Raw genomic sequence first — 12,081 nt, 5'->3', positions numbered from 1 at the left:
AAAGCAAACAAGAAGGCGAGAAAGGTTCCTCTAAGTGTTTGATTAGAGACCATTGGCAGACCACTGAAATGAAACCCAGAAATTGAATTTACGTATTAATAACCAGAAATGAACAGTGTCTACAGTTTTTTTTCATTCACCACCTCAGGACATGTTTATGTATGAACCTGCCAGATCTGCACCTTTAATGAATCCACATCTGAGAAGTCGCCATAGAAGTTACCCTGTGCCTAGTTTTAGCATGAAAATACAAAATAATCTGGTGGAGAATATCTAAAATGGAAACACAAATTTCCCTAAAAATAAAATTGCAAAAAGTGTTAGTCCCCTTTCCTGTTAGTTTCCTAAATAAAAAAAGCCTTCTGAATGCAGTCAACTGTATTCAGAAAGTCAACAAACACCCAGGGACAAACCAAGCAGGTCAGAGATAAAGTTGATTAAAAGTTTGAAACATTATATACTTCCATTATAAAATATTCCAAGGCTTGAACATATCAAAACGCTTTCCTTTACAGGACAAGGCAAACAGGTGAAAGAAGGTGTTCTGCTCAAGTGAAACCAAAATGTAACGTTTTGGTTTAATGGTAAGCCTCTTTGTTAGTAAAATCAAAGCTAAAAACAAGCAATTTTTCTTCTACATTTCAATTATTAATTAATTTATGTCGCTCTATTATATAAAATAAATTAAATGAATGAATATATTAAAATTTGTGTTGTAATGTGCCAAAAATAAAGGGTAAGAATCATTTTTACAAGGATTTACCTCTCAGTTGAAAAGTCTTAGTTGTTTAGAGTGAAAACATAACGTTCTCACAATATCAACTTTAGTGAATTTTATTTTAATTATTTAGCAGAACAGCAGAAAGTTTGTTTTATTTTATTTACACAAAGATATGGCAGATCACGAGGTGGTGAGTTAAGAAAGACATAGGCTGCAGTTACTGAGTTAGACAATATAACTAAGCATAAGGGAGTACACACACTAATTGGTTTGAGGGTTGAGCACTCCCCTGACAGAAAGCCAAGCAGTCTGATGATTCATGCCAGCTTTTATATATATATTACAAGTCTTATTACAGATGAGCATAATCAGCAGCTGTATGGACAAAATAAACACTGCAGAAATATTTTGCAGGGCATACATGCATTTAATTCCAGAGAGGAAAACCATACATGACAATATATGCATTTTTTTTTATATTACATACATTTAGACAGCTTTTTTTTCTTCTTAAAAATTTCCTGCATATATACTGACAAGAGCATGTAATAAGAACCAAGCTTTCAACTAAAATAGGCGTACCTCTTCTTTGTCCACCTGTGACTAATTATCAACAGAAGTTACAGATAAAGTGTTATTGATTGTTGCAAAAAATTTAATGAATAGTTAAGGTTGGTCTGACCTCCTCATTACACATCCTGTGGGTGTGGAGCTGTTTTCTGGGTCAGCACACTATTTTATCACAGAAAAAGAAAAATACAAAGTCCAGGGAAATAAACAGAGCACATCCGGGCCTTTTGATAATTCACCGGGAACTCCCTCCAAAGGATGAAAACAGATAAGAAAAAGTCACCTTTAGACACCTTTTATTCATGTCATATTCATTCACAGTTTTTATACATTATGTCAACAGATAGATCTAATTTATGTGGGACATGAAATCTGACATTGCTTTCTATCTCAATGAGAAAACATCGGTGCCAGTGTCTACTTTGCCATCTTCTTCCTTGATACAAAGTTTTGTTGTTACAATTTTATTTAACAAAAAATTAAGGTCTTCATAACAGAAGACCTTCGGACTAAATTCCGGGTATTTGCTTCCTATTCTTCTTCTACCTCCTTAAATTCAGTCACATCAGTTTTCTGCAGTATTTTAATTGGTTAAAATGCACAGAAGCACTCATTGTTTCTTTACTCCAAACTACATTTCTGAATTATCACAGCATATGTTGTCAGCAGTTTTAGTAAATCTGACAGTCAGAACTCATTTAATACTAGTATGATATAGCAAATAGTTGCCTGCTCTACTTTTTCTGTGCTTACCTCACTGTTGTTTTCATATTATGGACAAGAACTGCAATAAAAAAACACAACAACAACAACAACAAAATAACAGAAAAGTCAATCTTATTTGTATCATACTGTACATATTACATTAAGTAACTGCTGGAAATATTTCTTCTGGATACATACTTAAAATAATATGGCAGTTGTTGCTTTAAAGTATAAAAGCTTTGGTGGAGACATAACTTTGTAATTTAAAGTTAGAATAATATAGTTTTGGTAAAAAAAATATCCTCACATTGATATGAAAGAGAACTGATTCTCAGATATTTTGCCTGGTAAAATCAAGGTTAAATACAATAAGCAAATAATGATATTAGCAACTGGCAGAATTAATGATGTAGTTCTACTGTTCTTTTCTCAGAGAAGAATAACTACTTAAAACTTAAATTGATTATAAAAAAGAAGTTAAAAAATAGGGCACAGATATATAAACATACCAATATACCAACATTGTTACTATGTACATTATGGAAAGTCCAAAAACTGAACTTGTGCTCAAAGTTCTTGTTTCCGAAATTCCTTGAAAACATTTGTCGACCAAGTGACACAGAAAACGAACAGTTTAAAAATGCCATCAAAAGTATCTGACACTCAAATGTATGATGAGTGGGAAATCAAACTTAAGAAAATAGAAAAAAACAAGAGCCCTGAAAAACGGTGAAGCATTTAGCAAACAGATACAACTAACTACCAGTAGTTACTACTTTATTTGAGTCAAATAGTTTGAAGAGTAGTGGCAAAGTACAGACTCCAGAAGGCTTCAGCCGGGCTGTCATCTATTTCTCTGGCCAAGAGTCATCATGAATACACAAAAACTCCTCTGAGCGAATGCAGCTTCCTTTCAATCCACTGTCAGGAAGCAGCCAGTCATTCTGTGATAAGTAGTGACAGTCAGATGTGAATTCAGGTGACGGCCTTTCTGTCTGACTTCAGCGAATATGATGACAGAAATGGAAATGATGGTATTTTTCCTTTTGAAGGTGTCTCAAAAAGCTCCTCATGCATAGAATGCCGGAATTAAGGGGATAAAGCACAAATCATCAACATCAATTTTGACCAGACAAAAAAAGGCTGGGAGTGTCTAGGGTCTAAGAGAGTTCTCCTTTGAGGACAAGAAGGAAAAGGAACTGAGAGGTTTGTAAAATCTCAAATGAGCATCAGAGGTCCTGGATTGTTTATCTGAAACATCCCGTGTGTATTCTGTATCAGTGATAGAATATCTTCTGAAGTCTATAAGACTTATAGACGAAGAACAACATTTGCATATTCTAACTCCATCCCAAATGTCTCATTAAAATACCAAAGAAAAGGTTCTTAAAACGTGTACATGTCTAAATAATATGATTTATATTCCTTAATAATCTCTTTCTCTGTTATTATTCTTTTAGCTCATTTCATGTAGATAATTAAAAAACAATTATGTTGTTAAGCTTAAATGCAACTTTTAAAACAGTGAAGTCAGTGTCACAATGAACAGATTAAAAACAGAATCATGTTTTAGTGCTTCATAAGGAATACCGGATATTCTGTAGAAATGTGCATGTATTTAGAATATCTTTTAAATGTATCTAAAATAACATGTTAAAATATATAGTGAATGATATTAATTTGTAAAATCTCTTGGGAGGTATGCCATTCACTAGTTAAAATGTTGAAAATAGTGATTAGTGTGAAAGTGTTTTCATTCAGTTTTTGTTTTCATTGTACCTCAGATTTTTCTGTCTTGATTGATCTCGTGACGGTACTCATGAGGGGATTCTTCATATCTGAATACCTTCTCACGTTGCTGCTGGAAATGTCACTAGACTGAATTGTGAATTACAAAACTAAAAAGTTTTTTTTTTTTAGCATTTAGTATAAATTAGATTATAATGAAAATCGTAATAGTAAGTAAGAAGAGAACAAGAATACTGGACAGGTTAACTAAATGTTGTGCCTTTATTTACTCATTTTTATAAACTGACAATGTTTTGAGATATTATATTAAGCTCAAATTTTTGACACACTATTTTGATGTATTCCTACTGTTATTCAAGTCAGTATTCAATGGAGTAGTTGGGTTAATATTCTTGCTTGACCACTTGAGATGATTCCCTTTGAAGTGGCATTTGGAGAAAGACCAAGTCACTTTCATGCTCCTGGTAGGAGTACATTTGTATTCACCATGCACACACTCTGGCTTTTACCTCAACTCCAAAATAAAATAAAAGTAAAAACGGTCTTCCGTCATCATGTGAAATAAAAAGGATGGATGGAAAAACTCCAAATTATTCTGTTTCTCTTCAAATAAACAGCATAATAGTTGACAATTGGACATCATAATGTGTTCCAAGAGGACAATAATTTCAAACATACTCTAATACTGGATTTTGGAGTGGCTAGAGCATCTGAGATGTAATGCTCTGGAATAGCTCCAACTACAGTCAATAGAAAATTTGGGGATTGATTAGACTGATAAGAAATCTGATTAAATATCCAGGTAAAATTTTATTAGAGCACTTCTGATGGATTCTACTGTATGTATAATTTTCAACGTGTATCAAATGTATAAATGTATAAAATCCTCCATAACTTCACAGTTGTTGATTATATAATCATTCAACACAGAGAATGATTGTTGAGTTATTATTCAAGAAAAATACTTGAAAGACACTATTGAAATAATTAATTTTGTTAAATCTCTGATCAAAACTGCAAGTTTTCTTTCTTTTTGTTTGTTTGTTTTTCCAACAATGAGGGTGCTGTTTATCCAATGTCATATTATGTGCACAACAGCGCCCCCATGCGTACTTCTTTTTCATTTCAACTAAAATCTTACGAGAAAATAGATTTTGAGTCAAACGTCACGTTTTTGAAGTGCCAATTTTACTTTAAATTATTCTCTTTATTCTAATAACAGTTAGAATATTGAAATCTGAGACTTTTTCTTTTTGTTTTTACTTTTTCTGACATAACTGAATTCCTTTTTCCTGGGTAGGAACCTTTGTTCTACCACGTGCTTCCGGTAGAACGTCACTTCCTCCCCACGCGAGCTACTTCAAGCATGTGAGTGGCTGTGCTACGTTGTATCGTCGCCAGATAATTCCACGTTTTTACACAACTAGGAACACATTTTTGATCTTATTGTTCTCCACAGTTTTACTATGGAGTCAGCAGAAGAGGACTCGTTGCACGACCAGAGTTCAGAGGATGAAGCCAGTGAATTATCGGATGGACAGGTAGGTTTTATGTTAGCATCAAAGGTGCTAATTAGCTGAGCAGCACCACAAACACAGGAATGTATTGTGCTCTTTGCAAGCGAATGATACTCGGACTGGTGTTGGTGTATTTGTTTTGAAAAACGTTCCGCTCTGGCTTCAAAAACATGATGTATCTAACATTAAAATGCCAAGGTCTGAGTAAGAATGTTGAAAATAGTTTGCTAAAGCATTTTCATTTCCGTTATTTTTTTTTCTGTTTGGCATTGAGTGTATTTGAGTTATGTTTACTTATTGTCACCTTTGAGTTCATTCAGAAAGTCTTGAGTTCAAAGCGGTGTCGTCCAAACTTTTTACCATGGGGACCTAAAAATGATTCTGGGGCCACAAAAGTTTGATTATTATTATTTTACACAGTTTAATCCACCACCTTAAATGAAGAGAGTGCAGCACTGTCCATTTAAGATGAAATGGAGAGTGCTATACTCCCCTTTTCATTACACACAAAATAATCTGTGTGTAATAATGAGATATTATGGAAAATAGTGATGCCAATGATAAACACAATTGCCTCACTACACTAAAGTGCTTTTTAAGTGTGTAATGAGAGAAATATTCTCTTACTTGCAAAATAAAACTGTTTTGACTAAATGTGAAAAGGTTTAAGATTTATTGATGTGAATGGAATAGCTACAGAGAAAATGCCACAGATGGACTGAGTTTTATGTCTGGAGGTTTTCATGATCTTTGGAAGAATGTAAAACATAATATAGATTGTTGTATTTAAGACTTTAACTTTAATATCCGAAAGTGTTGTTTTAAAATGATTATAAAACATTTGATGAAAGTTATACGATTTGTGGATATTTACACTTTTACTGTTTAGTTACATAGACTCTTTGTGTGCATTTCCAAGCTTCAGGAAGCTTTCTCTAAGGGATTGCTAAAACCTGGGATGAACGTTCTGGTGGAGAAGAATAAGAAGCTTGTCAACAATGTGGTGAGTAATTTATATCTACAGGATACCTGTAAATAACACTTAAACTGTTGGAAGCTTTTAATGTGACCATTTAATGTGTGTTCTGTGTATTTGTTTTGCAGGAGGGGTTGAAACAGTGCCTAGCTGATTTCCGCAAAGACCTACCTTGGGTGGAGAGGTTAGACATGACCAATCTGCCAGCTGAAGATGTCGTCTCTAAAATTGAAATGAAAGTTTCTGCGGGGACCAATGGAGAACTCGATGCTGATGATGATTTCCAAAGAGAAATGTTCTTGTAAGTAGTTGCTAGTTAGACTACAGAAAAAAATAAGAACATTTGAAAAAATAAGTTTCCCCCAACCCCTGTTGTCTTTTCTTCTTCTGTGACATATACCAGTTTATCCGGTTAAGTTTTTTTTTTTTTTGAGCTGTAAGATACAACAACAGCCTTCAGAATATTTTTTTCTAGCCATCCTGTCATGATCTGTGACATGACAGGTCACAGATCACACCAAGTGTGTGAGATGAAAGTCTTAAAAGCAGGGTTTCAGTTTCAACTTAAAACAAAGGCAAAATGGGTAATACGATCACATTTTAAACACTGTTTTCTCTGTTTACAAAAACAGAGCAATCCTTGTTTTCATTTTAACAGCTTGGAATGATGATATTTAGCAACTTTGCCATTCTGCCTTTAGAATTGCTGTAATTTATTTCACTTCATTTAAATAGCTTCTTACATCGTTAGGTTTCATCTAACATTATTTAATCTAACATTCATCTAACATTATCTGTGAGGTGGAACACCTCACAGATGCTGAAAAAGCTAACTTCACTCAGTAACTGTGTCCACACTGAAGAAAGTTATCACCTGGTTGTGCTTACTATCGTTCACTGATTGGGGAAAAACATTGAATAATTGAGATTCTGTCTATGCCGATGGTAAAAAATCATTTGATTCCAGTCACCAGCTATTCTTGGTTCATATCTAATAGTGAGAAAAAAAAACTGTGGAGAAAAAAACAAAAAACACACTATTGTTGCTTTTAATGGCCTATATGCATGTTGACAATTATTCACTGTGATTTATTATTCAGTTTGCCAATGATTACTAATTGTTTGACACAATCTGTGTTAAACTCCAGCTACCGACAAGGTCAGGCTACAGTCCTGGAGGCCCTGCCTCTCCTCAAAGTGCACAATATAGCCACTAAGAGGCCGGATGATTATTTTGCAGAGATGGCCAAGTCAGATCAGCAAATGCAGAAGGTAAATTGTTCATCTTTCACAAATGCCTGTCCCCTTGCAAAGCTGCATTGTTTATACTAGTAATTTTTGTATTCACTCTAACCTTTGATCATTGCTGTTCAAACTACAAAATTAACAAAACAAATTGCCTCTTTTAGACTTTAATTTTCCACACTTTAAAAACAAAACTTACACAGGTCTGCTGATGTTTTATCAGAAATTATTTAAATGCATGTGATTTTTTTTTTCTTTAGATAAGGCAAAAGTTGATCACAAAGCAGATGATCCTGGAAAGGTCTGAAAAGGCCAAAAAGCTGCGTGAGCAGAGGAAGTTTGGGAAAAAGGTTTGTTTGTGCCTTTCTTTCACAAAATTTTAAACACACATTTTCCAGTTTAACAAGAGAAACTATGTGGAATCTGATTGGATGTCAGGTCCAAACAGAGGTGATTCAGAAGAGACAGAAGGAGAAGAAGGCTATGATGTCAGCAGTAAAGAAATACCAGAAAGGTGTGATTTTTACATCTGTAATTTTTTTTAAATGGCTTTCTTTTTCTTGTAACGTATATGTTTATTCTATTTATTTAAAAGCTTGGTAGATGTAGTGAGTCTTTTATGGGTTTCATTTCCTCTCTAAATTTTTTCTTTTTCCTTGTAGGAATGACTGACAAACTGGATTTCTTGGAAGGAGACCGGAAAGCATCTAAGAATTCGTCTGATGGGTCAAAGAAAGCTTTACCCAAAAAGGGGTAATTATTTTCTCCATATGTTTTTTTTTTTTTTTTTTTTTTTTAAAGCTGCATACTTCTTCATTTTCATTTTTATTAAAGCCTCAACTTGTTTTGTTCATGTCTTGTGACAGCCCTAATCCTAAGCGAAAATACAAGGATCAAAAGTTTGGCTTTGGAGGTAAAAAGAGCGGGAAGAAGTGGAACACCAAAGAGAGCTTCAACGATGTTTCCGGTTTCCGAGCCAAAATGGCTCACGACAAGGGAGCAAGGAAAGGCAAAGGAGGGAATAAAAATAAAAATGTGAGTCAAATGCACATAAAAACAACATATATACTGGGGCAAACTTTTTGTAAAAAGACTCCTAAAATTTTCCATTTGGATTTTCAGAAACGTCCAGGCAAGTCTGTCCGCAGGAAGATGAAGGGTCGCTCATAAACTGGACTACATGTATATATTTTATACAATGTTATTAAACGTGGAATCGTGTGCAGATGTTGGAACACCGTAAAACCCTTTTAGAACACACACTTTAAGATGGATCCTGTTCAGACAGAGGTTAACTGCAGACTTGGATGAAAAACAGATGTTTTACTCCAGGCATTTTCAAGTCATCTTTTATTGGTCATCGAATGATGGTCTTAAGCCATTTTTGGAGACCACATGTCAGTATCTACTCCAGCTGCCGTGCTGTCTAATGGATACCATGTATTCTGACTTTGGGATACTGTTTTTGTGTTTTTCTGAATCTGCCCCTGGACTTAATAGATTCTCCTATGTGGCATGACCTTTTATTACCAAGCTGCTGTCAGTTTTGCCTTTGCCCATTCATTAGTATGTAATGTGTTTTGTATAGATTTGTGGTTTACTTTGAGAGTAAACCACACATATGCAAATAAAGCAGGAATGTTTTAATGATGAACACAACAGATGTGTTTTTATGGTTTAATCGCCACGCTTTTTCACAAAAAGAGCAAGTTGAGTGATATCTGTCTTACGTCGTGGGAAGTTTAATCTTGGGTCTTGACGGTCATGTGGAGGCTAGTGGGAAAGACAGCAGAATTAGAGTTTTGAGTAACACTTGGAGATTTGTTTTATTTTTAATAAACATTCAGTATTCTGAGGGAATTGACCATCTTCTATAAAAAAATGGAAGGTTTTTTTATTTCAGTATGCATAACGCACATAGTTAGATATGTCATTCATTGGTTAGTTTGGGGTTTCTCGGGCTGTTGGCTATAAATTAAATTCCTCAGAGTTCAAAATGAGTGAAGAAGCACAGAGTCTAAATGCTCAAACACCAACACAAAATTTCAAAAGTCTCTGATTTGGGAGCTGCATCATCTGCTGAGGTTTGCCTGCTGTGTCTTATAAAATCAAGTCAGCACAGCTGTTGTGTAAGAAATTTCAAAGCGCTTCATGCTCTTTCTGCAGTCATAATTTATAGTGATAATGCTGCTTTTCAGCAGGACTTTTACATTCCCATACTGCTGAAAGTACCGATACATTGTTCACAGATATCTCTGTGCTTCAATGGCTATCAAACCCATTGAAAACCCATGGGGTAATTTGAAGAGGAAGATGAGACACTAGAGGCAACAATGCAGGCCATTTAAAGGTCGGCATGAAAGTAACCTGGACTCCCCTAACACTTCAGCATAGCCACAGCTAATCCCCATGCCACACAATATTCAAGCAAAAAGAGGCCCAACCAACTCTGATGTGTGTCCACTGGACTTTCATTATATCAATAAAACCTGTTATTCCTTACCAGTTCACTGGCAAACCATCCAATCTCTTGACTTTCAGTGATGGGCCTGGGATACTTTAATATCGGTGCCATGCGGACCCTTCGGTAGGCGTCAATATAGGTTGCTGCAAATAAATAAACAAACATTTATTTTTTTAATGACACTGACGATTTTTTAATTTAGAACAAATATTTTCTCTTCAGTGTAAATGAACTTACTGTCCTCTGACAGTGATTCTGGTGGCTTCCTGCACATGGGTTTGTCTGGGAGGACATGTACTACAAGAGAGAGGTTCATGAAAAAACTAATTTTGAATCAAATAGTTGAATGTATTTAAATATAAATGCATTCAGGATAGTGAAACATTGGAAGAAAAAAACTTACACTCAGACAAAAGTGAGTAATCATTTGACTCTTTGTTCTTATTTGAAAACTTCATTTCAGAAAATGTTGACAAGTATTAAGGCAATAACCTTCCACCTTATTGTTTTTAAATATCTACAACGTATCTTTTGATACGGTAAAAATTGGAGCTGTTTCATTGTAGCTGAAGTTACTGTTACATGATGTCTTTGACATTTAATTAAACTATATAGTGTCACTTAACTTTATTCTTCTATAAAGGAAATGTAAGGGATAGTTTTATCCATCTAATTGTCTAAAAAGAAATGCCCATAGTAGTAAAGTCAATAATGAATGTAAGGTTAGTTTTTCACGGTGTCGATTTAGAATCATTGTAGAAAAAAACGAGGAGTAAATTCCTCTAAAAAAAAAAACAACTTAGAAAATTTGACATTAATAAAAAGTTTTTTTATTCTCGCAAATCTTTAACTTTTGGATCTCAGAAAGTTTTTCTAGAAAACGTCTGAGGTTAATCTCATTCCTGAATTTCTTGGCTGAAATGTACTCCTTTTTTATACGGCCCTAATAAGCCTTCGCATTTTTTTTTTTTCTGTGCAGTGATTTTAAACACGTATTTGTGATATAGTTCTTTGTTTTTAGATCTCGAAATTAATTGAAATTGTTTGTACTATTTACAAGTTCACAGTAAATAATCTTGCAGCATGTGCTCATGCTTTACTTGTTTTGTAGAAATTAAAGGGGGATAAAACAGACAACTTACTCTTCCTGTAAGGGTTGATGCTGAACTCGGTGTGCAGTTTTTGATATCGCCGCTCTTTCTTTACATTCTCAACGTGAATTGCGTTTAGATGAACAAGGTCCTTTTCCTCCCTACCACCGGCCATAGTTGGAAATAGCGTAGCAGGGCAAGGACCCTCTTTCTTTAGTTGACGGGCTGTGTGTTGCCCAGCAACAGTAAAAGTTGCTTTAAGTTGCAGTTACGAGGCTCGAGCGCACGATGGTGCCACGCGCCCGGCAGCTATTCACGAAAGTTTCAAATTATTAAAGAAATATTTTCTACTGAAATAAATTAGAAATTGTGCCGGGAGAATGAGGAGAAATCTGTTATGTACAGACATTCCTAAACAAGAGCAAGAAAACTGGCAAATATCAGAAAACGTTACTGAAAAAAAGAAAAAATAATAAGTTAACTCTTGTAGGTGTCTCATTCTACTGCATATTTATTTTGGCTACTGGTTTCTGCAAAAAACAAAACAAAAAAAAAACAAGCTTGATTTCTTAATATTGCAAGCAGCTTCAGATATGTATACTTTAGCTCTTTGTCTGCGTACATGACTGACATCAAGATCTAGAAACTTATTCTTAGCATACTTGGAATTATTTTCACTCTATATACTATTATCCTTTTACTCCATATAGTTATGAAATTCTATATTTTTCTAGTAAATTACATGGCATAAGTAAATCCTCCTAAATAGACTTAGACTTAGACTTACTTTATTATCATTTTGCATGCACAGGGTGTATACAGAACGAAATTTCGTTGCATACGGCTCAGAACAATGTTTTGAGGTTCTAATGTTATGAGGTTACTCCGGAATATAAATCTAAATATAAAATATAAAGTTCAGGAATGACAGTAAAATGGAAGTTATTTAGCTCTGTACATGTGCAAGGTATGAAGTGGAGACCAGTTTTTGAGTGCAGTCTTAATAAGTGCATGTTTTGATATTGTCCACCAGTTTGATCACT

General features: G+C 34.5%; 2 protein-coding genes across 2 annotated transcripts; one reads left to right on the top strand and one right to left on the bottom strand.

Annotated features, from left to right (window-relative positions):
- The first annotated feature begins 5,049 nt into the window (after positions 1 to 5,049).
- ebna1bp2 (EBNA1 binding protein 2) lies at positions 5,050 to 9,140 on the top strand. Its single transcript, XM_028028905.1, has 10 exons — positions 5,050 to 5,113; positions 5,205 to 5,286; positions 6,182 to 6,265; positions 6,367 to 6,539; positions 7,387 to 7,510; positions 7,744 to 7,833; positions 7,922 to 7,997; positions 8,146 to 8,236; positions 8,350 to 8,518; positions 8,606 to 9,140. Exons 2-10 carry the CDS (start codon positions 5,212 to 5,214, stop codon positions 8,651 to 8,653), a joined length of 930 nt encoding a protein of 309 aa, XP_027884706.1. The 5' UTR covers positions 5,050 to 5,113; positions 5,205 to 5,211; the 3' UTR covers positions 8,654 to 9,140.
- A 6-nt stretch (positions 9,141 to 9,146) lies between these two features.
- cfap144 (cilia and flagella associated protein 144) lies at positions 9,147 to 11,301 on the bottom strand. The gene is made up of 4 exons (XM_028028906.1): positions 11,090 to 11,301; positions 10,185 to 10,244; positions 9,987 to 10,090; positions 9,147 to 9,256 (listed from the first exon to the last, which is right to left on the bottom strand). Exons 1-4 carry the CDS (start codon positions 11,211 to 11,213, stop codon positions 9,161 to 9,163), a joined length of 384 nt encoding a protein of 127 aa, XP_027884707.1. The 5' UTR covers positions 11,214 to 11,301; the 3' UTR covers positions 9,147 to 9,160.
- Positions 11,302 to 12,081: the final 780 nt, after the last annotated feature.

This window comes from Xiphophorus couchianus, chromosome 9 (genome assembly GCF_001444195.1).
Source record: "Xiphophorus couchianus chromosome 9, X_couchianus-1.0, whole genome shotgun sequence".
In the NCBI taxonomy this organism is placed as follows: Eukaryota; Metazoa; Chordata; class Actinopteri; order Cyprinodontiformes; family Poeciliidae; genus Xiphophorus; species Xiphophorus couchianus.
This window is presented reverse-complemented; position numbering and strand designations above follow the sequence as displayed.